The 17,750-nt window shown below is 38.3% G+C and overlaps 1 protein-coding gene across 9 annotated transcripts in view; it reads right to left on the reverse strand.

Annotated features, from left to right (window-relative positions):
* The window catches only part of PRKCZ (protein kinase C zeta), a 40,622-nt gene that overhangs the window by 15,387 nt on the left and 7,485 nt on the right, over window positions 1-17,750 (reverse strand). For 7 of the 9 annotated variants that reach the window (XR_005841406.2, XM_046903234.1, XM_015297105.4 and 4 more), the window contains exons 6-9: window positions 6,499-6,584; window positions 3,450-3,581; window positions 2,244-2,325; window positions 1,303-1,355 (exon numbers count right to left, since the gene is read on the reverse strand). Coding sequence is in view for 8 of the 9 variants with exons in the window: in XM_046903234.1 (XP_046759190.1) it covers window positions 1,303-1,355; window positions 2,244-2,325; window positions 3,450-3,581; window positions 6,499-6,584 (353 nt within the window). In the remaining variant the exon portion in view is untranslated. Of the gene's footprint in view, window positions 1-1,302; window positions 1,356-2,243; window positions 2,326-3,449; window positions 3,582-6,498; window positions 6,585-15,559; window positions 15,813-15,927; window positions 16,159-17,750 lie in introns of those variants that run through there. The other 2 variants (XM_046903236.1, XM_004947394.5) reach the window with 2 other exon arrangements.

A 17,750-nucleotide genomic window follows, 5' to 3' on the forward strand; every position in this document is an offset into this window, starting at 1 on the left:
TTTTAAATTCATTACTGATTCTAAAAGATAAACTTGATCTTCACTATCTGCTGGAATTATGTGATATAAGACTTCAGATTAAGTAGTTAAAGATTCACATATACAACACATTTTGACTTTCCAAATTTCACCAGGATACACAGTGCTTTGACATACTTCTATTGCCTATTTTTATCTGACCTCATGCTACAGTACTTGCAGACAGATCAGTGTTCTGCTGAACCAAGTAAAGCATTTATATAAAGAATCTTGATCTAGGATTGACTGCTATTAGAAGAGATTGCTGTGAGCTTAAAGAGTCTATTCAACAAAGCTACCAGAATACCACATCCTCTTTGCAGGACACCTTAAATTATTTTAGTAAAGCTCAAAAGCAAGATGAGAAAGTTAGATCAGTGTAATTCAGAAGAGCATCCATCAAAAATTTAAATGCAAACAGTGAATACCTGAGCACTACCATAGCAGAAATAAGTAACTTCAGATAACAACAACAATTCACGTTTTGGCATCTCTGAATTTGAGACAAATTCTAAAGACACATGATGGAAAATAAGGCAGTCACCCAAGAGCAAGAACTACTCAAGTGTAAATTAATAGTAGTGACAAGTATTGTAGTGGAGGTAGAGGAAAGAAGGTACAGGTTTGTTTAGAAGTAGGATAACAAACCAGCTGCTACAGTTCTGTAAAATGCATTTAATTCAAATATGCCAGAAGCATTTTTAAAAGCAGCTTCTTGAAATCCTTTAGAATTCAACTGCTTTAAAGCAATAACAGTATGAAGAGATTGTGTCAGAACCTCTACAAAAGCCAAAAAAATAGCTTAAGTACATGGTACTTTTCTTGTATTTCCACGGGAGCTCTCTGTAAATTATTAGTTATCCAGAGAGCTGGATAGGTAATGTACTACCAGATTGAACCAACTCTCTTAATGTTAGCCTGCAGAGGTAGCCCTAGGGTGAGAAGGGGTGTACATCCATTAGAGAGGGCAGACAACAATGTCAAAGCTACCACATGCTGTAAGAACCTATACAGCCAAACAATCTGCTAAATCACTATTGTTTTAGCATGAATGCAGGGAATAAAGCATCTCTCTCACATCGTGACTCAGATGACAAAAGCTGTATACAGAAGAAATCAGAAAAATCCAACAAAATGCTTTAAAAACCATTTCCAGAAAGAAAATTCAGTCCTCTTATTTAAGTGGTAGCAGAAAAAACAGCTCAAATATAATTAGCTTTTTCATAAAAAGTGTATGATTAAGAACGCATAGAAGTGAATTACAAAAGTAATTTTACGACATACCTCAGAGTCATCTTTAATGCTGTCATGCTTCCGGTTTGAGGGAATGTAAGGAACTGGAAAATATGTCAAACAGTAGTGTGATTAAGGCCTTACTAGAAATAATTCAAAAAGTGACAAATGGTAAGATAATTTAGTAGTTAAGGGTTAGCAGTTTGCTATAAATACCGTGGGACAGTTGATGATGTTTTTCTACTCTATTCTTCTAATCTTGACAGTAGTTCCTAACCAAGGGCACTGCAGAAATAACCAACTCTGAGACAGCCAGGAACTTAGCAATGAACACCGAGGACTAGGAAGGATAAATGGGCCCCAGACCTGGGACAGGTTAAACCACAGAAGTATTGATCTAGAAGGAATAATCCCAATTCTGCACAATTTAGGAAACCTTCAGAAAGTCTCAGAGGTACACTTATATTAACACTGTAGGTCAGATCTGTTGTTGCCAACAGAACCACACTTAAAATCATATTCTGGAATGGTTTCAGAACATATAAGTTGAGGATAAATCTGAATCAGATGACACGCTTAAAGGAAACTTATTGTAATGAATTTGCTACAGAGCATCAAAGTCCAGGGGACGGAACTGGAGCTTCTGAGCCTCAAGTAATCTTTTGAGAAAACATACATTGGAAAGTGGGCTGTGTGTATCAACTATTTTGGTCTACAGATCCACCCTACCACACCACACTTGCAAGCATGAAGAGAACTTTACCTAGAGAGCTTGCTTAACTCTTCAGTACTGAACACAGAAAAGACAATTGCAACTTCTAATAACAAGGTTAAAGATCTCATCATCTGAAGGATATCAGAGGAAGCAAAGCTACCAGTGAACAAAATATTTTACAGCAACAAAGATGTTCACAGATTTTCAGATCGCAATACTGTAACTATACTACACATGAGGAAAAACAGGAATTCCAACTTGACAGAAGAATACTCACTTCCATCATTTTCTTCTGAAGGGAGGTCAACTTCATCATTTTTATCACCTAACTGAGGTTCCTGGGAAGGCATGACCGAATCCTTTGAAGACAGACAGATCACACAGAAAAACAACATCAGCTCATGCAAACCCTCTTAGGCCACAAGGTCTTCCCATGCAACTGCAACAACCCTACATTTGTAGCTTCAAGAAAAAAAACTGGATTTCACAGAAAGTATTTCAGAATATTAACACATTCCAACTGTTCGTTCGAACTACAACAGGTGCCTAATCATCTCCTAAAAGTGAAATTAATATACTGTACTGCAAAGTTCAAACTAATTCTTCTCAAGTCTTCTGAGTGTTTTATGTGGAACTGCAACAAATTAAATATATATCCAAATGATATTACACACTCACTTTAGAGCAGTGGCATATTCCTTTATTCATTATGCAAAGGTATCAAATGACTTGATGAATATCACAATACCAAGTAATATTATATTATGTTTGGACACTGGTCTCATCCACAAATCCTACATGGCTCATAATGAGGACTCCAGTACATAAAGGAATACATGTACAAATAAACTGCAAATAATCCAACAATGGCAAGGTAAGCTATACCTAACACCAGTGAGAAAAAATAATGGCTTAAGCTTCCAGTTAGCAAAAAGGATGATACAAAAAAAAAGTGAAACACTGGTTAAAAATCTGTGATGAGCATATGGAAGGGCTAAAGTTTAGGGACACAGATTAACATTAAAAACCTGGGAAAGACAGTAGGGATGCCACTAGAAAAGCAAAAAGTCTTGGAGAAACAGATGGCGAAACCCAGCACAGAGGTGCAAATAAGCTCTAAGTGAATGTCTAAGTTCTTAAAACATCCCCATAGGCTCTAAGAAACAAACATTAAGTTTGTCAGTGACAACTCTTTATCTATTTGTAAAATGAAACACTGTCTACATGAACAAGTCAAAAATCAAGCTTGCTCACACACTTTGTCACTTCTCAAGGTTTCTTTTCTCACTTTGTCTTTACTGCTCACAATCTAAAGGCTTATCCTCCATAGGCCTTTTGGAAACTGAAAATCGATTACCACCAAGTGTTATGAATCTACAGTCATACACAGTGTTTAATCACTTAGGATACACATTTAGAATTAGCAGAACAGGGCACAGTAAGACATACTAGTTTTAGAATACAAACTTAAACACAAACTCACCATATGCCTTTTGCAGGTCAGTGGAACAAGTATGTGACAACGTTTATGGACCAACAATTTGCAGTTGATACACTTGTAGCCTTGCCTGCTGAGACCCCATATCCTTTCACTGCACTGGCCACAGTACGCTCTCTAAAAGGCAGAATGCACATTATCAATCCCCATTAGCAATTCCCTTCTGTAGGCTGGCAGTTAGCTAGCAGAAAGAGCTCACCCTACAAGGTCCCACCCTATTCACTTCCTAACAGACATTGAATAGTTTTTAAAATACCCAGCATTTCACTAATATCTGAAGGTCGTACTTCACACTTAGAATTTAGTAAAATGTTAAGAAAACAAATGTCTCAAGCACATGGAATACATCACATCACCAACGCCGGCATATCATTCTCAGAGAGCAAGTGTATTTTAAACTTCAAGTACTGACAGAGGTTACCCAAACAAAAGGAAATTGTGCCACACGTGTAAAGAAGTATCCTAACTGGCAAAAAACATTACAGGACTCCACAAACCAAAATACGAAGACTGTTCCACATCTGCATTTACATACTTCTGAGGTAGAACATGAGTAGAAACTTTGGAAAACATAATTAAAAATCTTATCTATCAAGTCTGATTTAAAACCTCTGCGTGTTGCATTATTTAATATCTGAAATATATGGCCTTTTTTCTTCGTGTCTGGAAATGGCATCTGAATAAATTAAATCAAAATGAGGACAAAGTAGTAAGTCAGACATTCTGCTGCTGACTTCAACAAGGCACCTCTTTAAATAGTTTTTCCAGTGTATGTGTGCTGTGGTCATTTTATACACTTTACCCAAACTGCCAAATAGCAAATAGATCCTTTTATGCCAAGAAGTGACCTACCCTCAGTTATCTCCCTAAATACAGTGCACAGGCTGCCAAAAGGTGACTTGCTATCTGCAGACTTTCTCCTGTGATTATTGTAATGGGGTAACGATACTGCCCATCATCCTGCAAGCCGCTCAGGCAGCCCTGCACTCATCCCCCATGTCAGGCTCAGAACTCTGCAACTGTCCCAAAGCCACAGAACAGTGCAAGTCTGTTCCTCCCAGCAAACTGCAGTTAGTGTGGTTATTCAGATCCTCAGACTAATGAATCATACATGGTGCCCTGCCCAAAAGCATTAAACTACTACGAATCCTTTCCAGTAGTATAATAATCAGAGACTAGACGCTTTTTGAAAAGAAACTGTTCTCTATACTGCCTCTCATATCTTAATAGCCGTAGAAAACGAAGTTTAACTACATTCCATTTAGCTATGTAGCTACTCCTCGACTGGGAGAAATCCAAGCCACGCTGTCCAGGGGAAAACAAACAAGAGAAAGTGCCAGGGCAGAAAGCCTTGGACATCTGCAGCCACTTCTTTCAAAAATCCTGCTCCAGCAGACTGCTCTCAGTACCCTTGTATGGGTTTGGCAGCAAAAATATCGAAGGCTAAATAAAATGTCCTAGAGCTTGGAAACAGCATACAAGAAAATCTCATTTACTTTGGTTAGATGCAGGCAAGCAGGAAAAAAAAAGACAAAAGGGCAACTGTCAGATTCTGTGAATAATACAAGTATCCCTCGTGCCTGCCCAAAATGCATATAACCATAGAAATAACTGTGGGCTTTCACATCATGTTCAACAAGATCATAATCACCAATATTATAGTCTAATCACTGAGATGCTCAGATGTGTTCGTTTACCTGAATTAACTGAAGTTCGTTTAACTGAATTAACTAATGTTTCAAATAGTTACTGTGAGAAGTGAATGAATTCATAAGTTCATATTGCAATCTTCAAAATTCAGTTAAAATTTGGTATCTAGTTCAGAAATGCACACATTACTATGAAACATGACACTGAAATTTACAGGTAATAATGAGTTGAAATTCACATCAACTTTATTACTGTTTCAGTTGGATTTATTTTGTGCTCTGCCTTAAGATTTAATTTCTACAGGAACAGTTATAACAAAGTCTTCTTCAGTATTGCTGACAAATAAGTACGCTAACAAAGTTTCCAATTTGTCATGTGTTTATTCATCATTAGCCCCATTTCTGTAAAAGTTCATTATTTATATTAGTGGATTATTAGTGGATTATAAACAGTGGATTATTAACATGGCATGTATGTATGTATCCACAGTGCTTCAATTAAATGTTTTAACTCTGTACCAAATCAACGCCTAAATAAAATTTGTGGAATGTTTCATACTATGAATTACAAAAAAGATAGGAACAGTACATTACACAAACGCTTGTTTTAATTCAGATAAATAACCTATGTTTTTCACACAGCCACTGATAAAATAATGACTTTGAAGGGGCTTTTCCTGCTTTTAAAATGCAGATTTGGGATAGGGAACATTAAGGAAAAAAAAAACCTAAAAACCATCCAGGCAGTAGTACAAATTTCATAGAGTACTGCTGAAAAAGACAGTTAACTCACCTCACTGTTCTCTGCTTTCTATCCAGTTCCCCAAAGCGTACATGACATTTGTATGTGCTGCAATACTTTGACATAATGGGATAAAAGTCAAGGAGGAGCCTCACCCTTAAAGCTACATTCACTGGCTCATGTGGATTAAGTCAGACTCTTAATGCACTTGTATTTTAGCTCAACACAGATTTTTTTCTCTTAATTAGATTACGTAATACCACCAATTCAAAACAGTTCGAGCTAACATCAAGAGCTGTAATACCTAAAAATAACAATATATACGGAAGGCAAAAGATCACGCAGCATTCAGGCAGCCTAATCGCTATGGGTGGAAAGGAGAAACACTCATCTAAGCCCATGAGTTTAAATATTCACAAAAATAGTTTTTAGAGACTTGAAAAATAATTGCCACCATCAGACACATAGGCTGAGCCTTCTGATTTTTCTGACCTGAATAACGCTGCAGACTGAAAAGCCACATCAATAAGCATCTTGCTTTTCCTTTTATTTTTTCCACCACTCAAATACAGAGAGCACGGACTGAGAAAACAATTACCACAGAGCATTACCAAAACCCTACATTTTATACAACAGTACTCACTCTGTTAAAACGTTTGGCTTGAAACAAATGCCCATTCACTCGGTACAGCTTCCTCCATCTTCTGGCTCCACGTCGGTAGATTGATTCTAAGAAAGAAATTAAGAAGGTGTAAAGCAGCAGCATGGTTGCACAGCAATAGCAGACACACTACGGTAAGCAAGTTGTGACTTAAAACAATCTTGCTTTTCTAAATAGCAACGCACAGCTAAGATCCCTGCCGATTTTTTATTTTTTTTTTTTAAGGCAGCCTTAAATGACAGCTTCTGCAGGAGGTGCTCTCAGACTGCCTCTCCCTTTTTCACATCCCTGTCTCTTTTTCTTCACATGATCCTAATCTTGTTACAGTTTCCTGCCTGCGTGCTGTTCGAGCTCAGGTGAGGAGGAAGGACGGGTGACGGTTAAAGGAACAGCTTCCTCCAGGAAAACTGCCATGTGAATCCCACCATGGCAACCTCATACATACACGAGAAGGATGCCTGGTGCTAAAAACAGCGTGCACTTAAAGAGTTAAAAGTGTTACAAATCTGCAGAATTGCATTATTAGACCTCAGTTTTATCTTGGTTAGTAAAAATGCTATCCAAAACTATTTATTCCATTATGCAGATCGGCAATTATTTCTAATACAGTCTAAACATGACAACAATAAATAATTTAAGCTGCTTAAGACAGATTTTTCAAGAAGCCACGCAAAACAGCACTGAGCACCCACTCCAATTCCATTTTGTTGTCACTTTCCACATATATACGTGCAATGTTTGCCTGGCTCATTAGAGAATTTGATATTAAGTACAAAGTGTTGAAAAATTCATTGTGCAACACCAGTCCTGCTGAGAGCTGCTCACAGCTGCATGGTGACAGGGACAGATCCTGCAAGCAGCACCAGGCTGCCCAGAGCAGCAGCACCAGTGGGTCCTGGCAGGGAAACATGCGGGGAAGAGATGGACTGGGGAGCTGAGAAGAACTTCAGCAGTCACGTGAAAGCTGGCAATGCAGTCTTGCTAACAAGCAGCTAAAAAGGAAGTCTAACTTAGCATGATTCTAATTGCTGAATAATTTGTTTTAATCACACCTATTAAGAGATTCAAATATATATGTTTACACATTACAAGCAAACCTCAAAGTTGAAAACCTATTTTTGACAGTGAGGCACATGTGACATCTCCTTAAATGTTTCCAGGAAATGCATCTTGCAGTGTTTTCACAGGTAATACATCATACAGCTTCCAAAGCAAAACAAGAAATACTTCTTAGATAGCATTACCTTAAAATCATCTACAGTAACATGAGTAACATTTTCCAACACAAAGCTCTAACAGAATGCCTTTTCAAACACACTATTAATACTAGCTATAATGCAACTTAAAGCAGTTGGCAGCTTGTACAGGATATATTTTATCCACTTCATACATGAAACATTAGCAAGTACAACAGTGTCATAGAGAACAGAAAACTAAACAGCTTTGGAAGTATAAGTAGCTCCCATTGAGAAGGTAGCAATAAGATGCACACTTTTATGAGACCTTACAAATGGCAACATGTGTTGTATTTTTTATCTAGCTGCATTGCTAGGACCAATGAAAACAAGCTTCCCTACATGTGATTCTAAGTGTACTGGGGTCCAATTAGGCTTTCTACAACCAAACCTCTGAACTTCAGATTATATTTAGAACTGCAGAAAATCCAACAGCACGGTTGCAGTCTTTGCTATCAAGGTAAAAACAATATTTAGTCCCATTTACTCAAAATTCAAAACAAGTTTGATAATGCTTTGTGAAATGCTACTTACCCTCTGTAATTAGATACAAACCTTCCCGATACAACTATGAAATACACCATACACAATCTAAAATTGTCCCACCGTTTGTAGATGGACTTTTCACCAAGAAGAAAAAAACCTCAAAGATTTTCTCAAGGATAGCTAATGGATTCATTAGACAAAGCACCATATGGAACAACCTCATACATCTGTGTTCTGAGCAGCAGCTTATCACCAACAAGGAATAGCAAGTGATGGGTAAGTTAACGAGCAGCTCATGTTGATGAAGTCTGTAAATAAAGGAGCAAGTCACTTCCCTAATTAATGATAAATATTAAATTCAAAGTCAGGATTCGTGTCATATTCTTAGGAGGCAGCAGTCTAACAACAGCTGAACTTAATACAGCTTAATTTAACAAGTACAATCCCCTCCTCCAGCCCACTTCTCTGGGACAACGACCACTGATTCAGTGTGGGGTCAATTCCCCTTCTGTCTGTAACATACCAAACTTTATACACCTCCAAGATCAGAGCTTTGGAATACAGACCTTATTTTCAAGTTCAGATCAAAAGAAATAAAAATTCTTCAGCTGAATGCCTACATCACACAGCTGCCTCTACACTGAAAACAGTGTAAAACAACTGTCACTGCTGAGCAGTTCTTCCCTCTGTTATCAACCTCTACAACCATAACACTAACAGGAATGCCTGTAAACATATTTAATAGCTGTTTTGTTTGTTTTTCCTCACCAAAAACGCTCTAACAGGTGCTGAAAAATAACTGTAAAGTTCAAAGAAAAAAAGAATAAAAAAAGAAATACATGAAATGTTTTAAATTGTGGATATAAATTGATGAGTGACTTAAGAAGTCTGTTCTTCAGTCTTCACTCTAAATTGACTCATTTACAGCAGATGCTTCCCCATTCGAGAACGGTCCCAACCAGAACTTACCAGAAATGGGGGGGAAGGGGGTGAACACTGCTTTTAAACAATGTAACTTGGAAAAGCAGAGATAAACAGAAGAAAATGCAATTATTTTCCAGATGACAATATTCTTTCTGAGCACTAGAGGATAAAAGGAACTGAAAACACAGACCCAGCCTCTCCCTAGGCCCAAAATATAGTTTTTCCCATCCAAAGCAGCTTGACAAGGCTTGTACTTTCCAGAATACGTAAGAGAATTCATCAGCTGTCTGAAAAGTGTGCCTTGTACCAACTAACAGCAATAGGAGAGCCACAAACATTTTATTTCCTCTGCATTTGGATTTTATAAATGCTTTTTATGAGTCCAAAATCTGCTTTTATGCGAGCTATAATGAAATCTTTTACCATAATAAGCACAGAGATAATTTGCTACCACTGCAAATCACTTCTCAGAGATTAATGCAAGTTGTTTACAGGCCAATTACATGGCCTGCCAGCTGGACACTATGAGAATGCCCACTTTTTGTTTTGTTCTTTTAATGTTTTGCTGAGCAGACAAGTGAGCATTCTTTCAAAACTAACTTAGAATTTAGAACTACGAAATGGATACTGGTATTTCAGATGGACACTCAGAAAAATAGTTACGTATAAAGGTAGAATAAATTTAGCGAAAACAAACTCTAGAGGACTTGGATGTACGTTGCTCACATCTCTGCTACTTAATATTTCTCTAATAGTTGCATTGAAACAATAAAACTGCTTTCTAAAGCACGTAACAGACATGCATTGTATGGTGTGTTAATAGGCCTTTCTTTTTATTACCACCAAGCTGCTATGTACAACTGATGTGCTTTTTCAGAAGTTGTGAAGACTCTAAGTATGAAGAGTTTTCAATTCAAGAAACTGCAAGCAGTTCCTGAAATGGACACAAGATGCCATTTATTTTATTTAAAACTAGCTAGTATTTGGGAAACAATAATACCTCGTCTTTTTCTCTCCTTTCCAACAGACAGAGACTTCAAAAAGCTCAGCTAACGCCCATTTCAGCACTGTTGGACACAAAACATGCCCCCCACGCACACCGATTTCTCATGCATCATCTCTTAGTTGCCTGTCTTCATATCCTTCTGTTAAAGTGGCTGATAAGTCAGACTTAACAGGACACTGCAATAAAAAACAGCTAACATCTCATTTTGAAAAAGCTGCACTGCTGTTGTGTGCCTCTTTAGTTCAACCACACCTGTTAGTGCCTTATGTGTGTTCTTGGTCAGAATGTTTAAAAGCTTATCTGAATGGTTATTGGAAAAATCAGGACCACCTCATCATTAAAATCACTGCTGGCATTAAAAATATTATAACGTTAGGAAAAAGAAATACAACAACATCAAGAACAAGAAATAAAATGCTCAATACTTAAGTTTCCCTCAGAAGTTCTCTTTACTTGTGACCAACAGATGGACAATCAATTGAAAACATCATGGCCTGAGATGCACCTCAGAGAAGCACCTTGTGTGGAAGCTAATGATGCATGCTAGCAGAACCAGCAGGATGGCTGCTTTAGCTATCAACAAACAGAAGGTGTCTAAGGAGCTGACTAAGCAACTCTTGAGCAACAGAAAATTATCAACTGATACTTTAAGAGTTACATAAACATTTGGTAGTAAACAGTTTACAGAATTATTTCTCGGAAACTGCGATGGAATTGTAGCCCTACAACTACCATGGCCTGCAAGAGCAGGAGATAGCTCAGCATGGTTCTGGCAAGCAACCACAACAAAACAGGACTTCAATATCTCATAATCAGATATAGCAAAGATAACATTTTTAAATACTCCAGACTGCATTAACATTGTGTATAAGGTTGTAATATGGTTACTGTATCAAGAATGACCACAGCTGCCACGTCCACATGCCTGCTTAAGTACAATGTGGGCAAAGCACAAGAACAGGTAATTAGAACTGGTGCCCTGCTGAAGGTAATATTCAGTTGGGCACTCAGTGTATCTGCATTACGTTCAACAATGTGGTTGAATTTGTTAAAGACTGCCATAAGAACAGTTTAATACATTGACAACGTCGCCAAAATGGATACATCTGAGAGAAGAGGAGGATTCTCCCAATCACTGTTAGAGAGGTTACAGCAAGTTTGGTGCCCAACTTACTTCCATGCTAAATTCTAGGACAACCGTGAAGTCACCACACCATTTGAATGTAATTCTCTTTTTTACTTGTGGGAGTTAGCATTTATCAACCAACCACTAAGAAAATTTCTTCTGGTGCCCATCAGATTACTTGACTCGCATTCAAGTTATAAGCATCCACACTCGCTTCATTTTGTCAACACTAAAATTGCAGTATTGTTAAAGAAAACCACCAGCTATTCAAATTGAATTTAACATTTATTTCAAATTCATAAGGCTTGCGTAAGGTAGCCTCCACAATGCCCTTGAAACAATGACTTGATTCCCACAGTCTCAGCGTTAAGACACACTTTCTGAGTCAGGCTGCTTGCCTTCACAGCATGATTCCATTACTTCAGCTTATGATCCATTCTAAAAACAGTTCTATTTCCCTTCCAAACGTTTACATTATCCCAGTATTAGCAGAACAGCAGAAATTCAGTTTTGATGTGACTTCATAAAGGTGTATTTATCTTCTCTAATATATCAGACTCTTAAGTGCATTTCTCTGAATTCCTTCCAATTTAATCTGCTAATATTATATCCAGAGAAGCGTACAAGATCTCAGTACAACAGGATATTATTGCCTTGCAGCAGGACTAACACTCCACATCTATCGCTTGCTAGTCTGATAGATGGAACACATCTGTACTTCAGAGCACCTAGTTCTGCTTTGTATTAGAAAGCAAGCAAGCTGAAATTAGAGTGGCCAAAATTATCGTGTCACAAGTTGAGTTCTTCCAGTTGTGCTTGATTTCCATCGTCCAACAGGCAAGGCTCATCCCAGAGGTTCTCCAACTTGTACCTGCATTCCTTCTAAGCCCCCTCATACAGTACACAGATAAAACACATGTATGTTTCACAGGAATAATGTAAGAACTCAGTGTTAGCAGCATTACAGAGTATCACTAATCTTATTATCATTACTTAGTAACAGTAGCTAAATAAAAACCCAATAGTTTCAGAAGTTAATCACTGGACCTCTCATATTCTGAATTAAATGAATACATGCTAACAGCTAACTGAATCAGTCTTCCAGCTTAGTTAATTATTTTATAATGCAGAGGATTACCTTTACCCTAGAAAGCAACCTTCTATCCCAGAGCTTCTCATCCTTACAGAAAAAGAAGAGCATAAGATAGCCTTATGCACCTGCCTGCTCCTCTGCTCTGTTAATGGAAAGCTAGTGTTAAACACGTCCAAGAAAGCACGTTAAAAATCTTTCAAATTAATGATGGTATTTGTCTTTCTGCTTTTGGAAGGAAGCTCTCCATTCATCCCACAAAGGCAAGGAATATAATTACAACAGGTCTGCAAAGTTTACGTTCTACTTCCCACCAAAACCCCTTTTGATCTCTACGGTGTTCCCATTATCTCTGAGTATACTGAGAGAACTGCTACATAAAGCCACATTGTAACAGATATTTTAACAATTCTTGAGTAACACTGAGATAACTCATAGCCCTACTTTTGATAACATCAATCGCACCTTGAAATTAATGGAACAGGTCCAATCCCTAACCTACTGTTTTGCACTCAACAAGAATTTTATCATTGCCCGAGTTCCTCCTTTCTTTACAGTCCCTATGGGTAAGAATGGTTCTTTTATCAGAGCTGAGAATCTAAAGAATAAGGAATCCTGCACCAGTCACTGGGGATCTGTACCTGCTTTACTTAAGAAAGCAAGAGATAACCTAAATTACGGAGCAGTCATATAATAGTATTGTTATAGTTATTATAATGAGTATGTTATTATAAAAGTAGAGGACCATATTAAACCCAAGGTTTTGCTTTCAAATGTTTTCTGGTTTCCCTTTAAGTATGTCCCCTGCTAATTAACAAAGGACAAACGCTTACAGAACTGGTAACACAACATCAGAATTACAGACCAGCTGCTTTCTAGTCAATATACAGCATCCCAATTTCTCATTTTTCACTATCCATTTTTCATTATCTTCCCCCTGTGGTTTAAGGACTGAACTGCACAGTCTGCTCACTACTTAACTCTTGCACTGACAGCATTATTAGATTTTCACACGCCTTTTCTGAAAACCACCCTTCCAGCATGCCCAAAAGTAGCTGCTTTCCTTATGTGCTTCAGAAGACCTACGTGCCTCACAGACCTGAACTGACAGCAAGCCTTCAGTGACTAACCAACAACTATCAATACTTACTCACACAAAGCTTCACTTCTGGAACACTCCCCATTTCCAGTAAGCAGGACTGGCAATTTCCCCTCACAAAACCTGGTTATCCATCCAGCAACTCGAAATTCCCAGAGATAACCGCTGAGCAGCCCATCTAGCTGCCCTGCCAGCCTCTGCAGGGACTGGTGGCCCAGAGCACCTCACGTTGAAAACTAGGACAAACAGTCCCAAATACAGCAACATATTATTAACACTGAACATATCAGTTCAGATGCTACACATAAAATGGTTCTTTCAAGCTACTGAAACAGAACAGCCTAACAAAGCTTTAACAGCTTCACCCACACCTACACAACTACAGTTCCACCTAGTTCCAACTACAGCCTTACCTTCAGCCAATTCAGTTACCCAAGTGCCTATGTACCTAAAGCAGGTTCCCCACCTTATGGGAACAAGTATATAGATCAAAGTACGAGCAGTAACAGAGGGCACGGGGCTAGGCAGCACATTTCAGACAAGTTTTCTAAAACTAAGCAACATCTTCTCTACATGATCAAACTACAATCTGAGCAATAAGCAGCAGAGGGGTTGAAAAAAATAAAAAAAAATGCAAGGTATTTGTCACAACACCTTAAAAACCAGCTCACATATTCCTTACTTGAACGTATCTTAGGGTACAGTTTATTATTTGATACAGAAACATCTCCTAAAACGTCCAGTATTTTAAAGGCAGGGAAGATGCCAAAAACCACGAGCTGATGCATGCTGTGTAATTTCTTACTTCCATACCCCAAAAGGAGGCCTAGCACTTTTTCCACTACTGGGTGTTTCATCACTAAGAAAAAGGCTGGAATTATTTTAGAACCAGAAATATTGTGCAATTCCAAGCAAAACAGACATTTAGCTAGAACTCGGTGTTCAGTAACCTATCCTGTCTCATGACCTGTACGTATATATTTCAGACACCACACAAAAAAAACCAAGCAGTACACAGAAAGAGAACAGAGGGAGAGATTTCAGGTATTCTTGAGAAACTATGACACAGCTATTTTTGATTCCTAAGCAACAATATATCCTACATTGAAAATAGTACAAAACCCTCCTCTGTCAGTTCAATTACCGAAAACCAGGAGGGGGTTACAAGCAGTTCCCAAATTGACTAATTACCCAGAGCAATCCAAGCTATGTCTTCAGAATACTCTCAGTGGTCGCTACAGTTCCTTTCTTCACTGGGGAATGAAATTGGTTCACGTGCTCTGAATAATCTAATCCCTGCTGCCAATACAGTAACAAATGAAGGGGAAAAACCTGCCTTATGAACTAGAAAAATATTTACAGGCCACGTTACTCTAGCAGGAAGCTTTTGGAGACTGTTTTGCAATATTAGACAGAATACAAAGCAAAAAAACCCCGAATACCCTTACCTAAAATAACTCGAGACAATAACTAGGTTAGTGCAATACGTTTTCTCAACCCTATGATGAAATTTTAAGAAAGGAAGCATGGGAAAAAATGAAGTCGAAATACCTAACGCTAAAACACCGTGCAGATAAACAAAGAGCATAACAGGCATTCACAGCAATGTAAGCAATACAAAAAGGAAAGGCCAGCAAAAATCAGATAGAAGTATTAGATAATAATAACGCTAGTCTGCTGTCATACCAATGCCATAAGTGCTTGTACATTCAAACATTCGTTCTATTTCATAAAAAGATATGAAGGTTCTTTACTCTGCATTCTTCTAATGAAATCAACAGCAAAACAACCCTAACATTTGTTAACACCAGTTACTCAAACTTGATGTTAAAAATGCATCTAATACACATATCAGTTTGCTCAGATGTAATAAGACAGAGGTGTGCTAGCACAGTTTATTCTGATAACGTTAGAGACCAACTAAACCCTAATTCAGAACAAATATTTCACAATTAAGCAATCCATCTAAGACAATTCACTATACACAATTCAACAAAACAACTGCAAAACATGATGCTTCTAAAAACCTTCATCTTTAAATCAGCAATCTTAAAACAAACAGGCCCTGGTCACATACCGTCAGGGTTTTTTGGATACATTGCTTTCATTAATCTCCCTCAGCAGCAGCAGCATCACTCACTCTTCTGTCCTTTTCCTCCTAAAATACGTCCCCTGAGGTAGAGTCTTTTCACCGCGATTTTATCAGCGTTTCTGAGGTCTCTCCACCTCATCCCCACGCACAGGAGGCAGCAGAAATCTCTGCATTTCTCACAATCTATGGCTGCAAAGGAGGCTGGTAGGCAAAGCAACTATATCGTAACCAAAACGCTGACTTCTATTATCCGCTGCACCACACATACACACACACACTGCATCAATGGCCTCAATTCATAACAGCAATCACAATGACACGTAAAATCTATATAAAAGGCATGCATTACTCACTGGGTTTTATTCTTTAGCTTCTTCAGCATGTAATTCTTTATGCTCTACAATGCAGTAGGTATGAAATGAAACATTTTCCCTTTATTCCACTGATGCCGCTGTTTGAATACCATTAGACACCAAGGACAATAGGCAGGATCAGCTCGGACATTAAGAGCAAATATTTAATGGAAGACTGGTTCCTCTCGTCTCTCCCTTTCACATCTCTGCCTCATGTATCCAGGCACGGGTGGTACTGGCTCCCTTGGGAGGCTGTAGCTAGCAGCTGAGGCACAGACTAAAACATGGCATGGATGTCAAGGAGCTGATGTCACAAAAACAAGTATTCCTCTGATAAAACCAGTGGTGCTGTTAGGGAAGTCTGACAAATCAATGGAAACTGTTCAGCTAAACGTGCTTTGTTCTACAACGTGCTGCAGCACCAAGAGGAATAAATCAGATTAAGATCTGTCGGTATAAATAAACTGAAACTACAATAATTAGCAAAACTGCCAATCAGAAACCGTGCGTGCATCAGGACGGCCCTCGCTTACGAGCACAGACAAAAAATAGATAAACGTTTCAGAAATACCCTGTTTAATATCAATTCCAGAATTGTAGCTCACTTATACACCATGAGTATTTTTAAATACAGCAGACTGGCAGAGAAGTCCCCCATTTTTTTTATCAGGGAACACCAGGACCAACCAAGGACTGAGGCTCAGGCAGCAGCTGCCAGGAACGCCTCTGAGCCGCATCCCAGTGCCTGTTAAGGGCTGCAGGCACTGCAGAAGCTCTGCCACCACCCGCCAGCAGCACTGCCATTCCCAGCCAGGGATGCACTGCCTCACTGAAGGTAGAAGGTGCTGTTTCCACAGCAGCAGCTGTGCATCTATAGGAGGAGCTAAGTCAAGGAGGGGGGAATAATTCAGGAGCAAAAGAAATAGAGACTACACAAATCTGACTCTAAAGAATCTGCAGTTATTCCACGTTGCTGACAGCATCACAACAATAAAAGAAGGGAGCTTCTTCAAGCACAGAAAGAACTTCTCTTACACCACGTGACTGAAATTTCAATGGTATTTGCATTCCTTATTTTATTAATGGATTACATGTGTTTATTTCAGGCATTACTGGCTGGCACAATCTCAAAGCCACATCAATTTCACAAAGTTTCTGGATAGCCAACAATTTTATTACTAGATTTCAACACGAACACAGAATACTCAGTACATATTTCTGCACTATTTCTCCAAAGGATCGTTCTCAAGCAACTGGAAAGACTGCAGTTCCACTCAATATCTGCAATTCAGAAAATCACATACAACCAGATGCAGTTACCCCATAACCTAATGCAAACATGTTTGAACAATATATTGCAAACAAAATGATTTAGAAGTAAAATAATGCTCCTTAGAAGTTTTATTCCAAACTATCTGCAGTTCTGTAACAAAGTACATACTTACTGACCACTAGTTTAAGCAGAAGTCCATTCTGGACAGTAACTAATTAATTGTTTAGTTACCCCTGGAAATACCTTGAGACAAACTCAGAAGCTCCTTCTGTAGTGTAAGCAGGATGCTTTGGAAAGGTATTTGTTACAAGTGTAACTATATGATAAAACCAATAAAACAACAGTTTGAAACATGCCGTACATTTCTAAGCAAAGGACACTATTTGAGCCCTGTTAACTCCCCAGTTCCCATTAAGCACAGAGCAAACAGCCGAGCACAAAGTCATTTTTTAATCAGCTATTTTGTTTACATGTATTTCTGGAACATAAGTTGAAGTACTACTGAGATAACCTACTTTCCTTGCATGGCCTTTAAACAAACAACATCATC

Source organism: Gallus gallus, chromosome 21 (assembly GCF_016699485.2).
Source record: "Gallus gallus isolate bGalGal1 chromosome 21, bGalGal1.mat.broiler.GRCg7b, whole genome shotgun sequence".
NCBI lineage: Eukaryota > Metazoa > Chordata > Aves > Galliformes > Phasianidae > Gallus > Gallus gallus.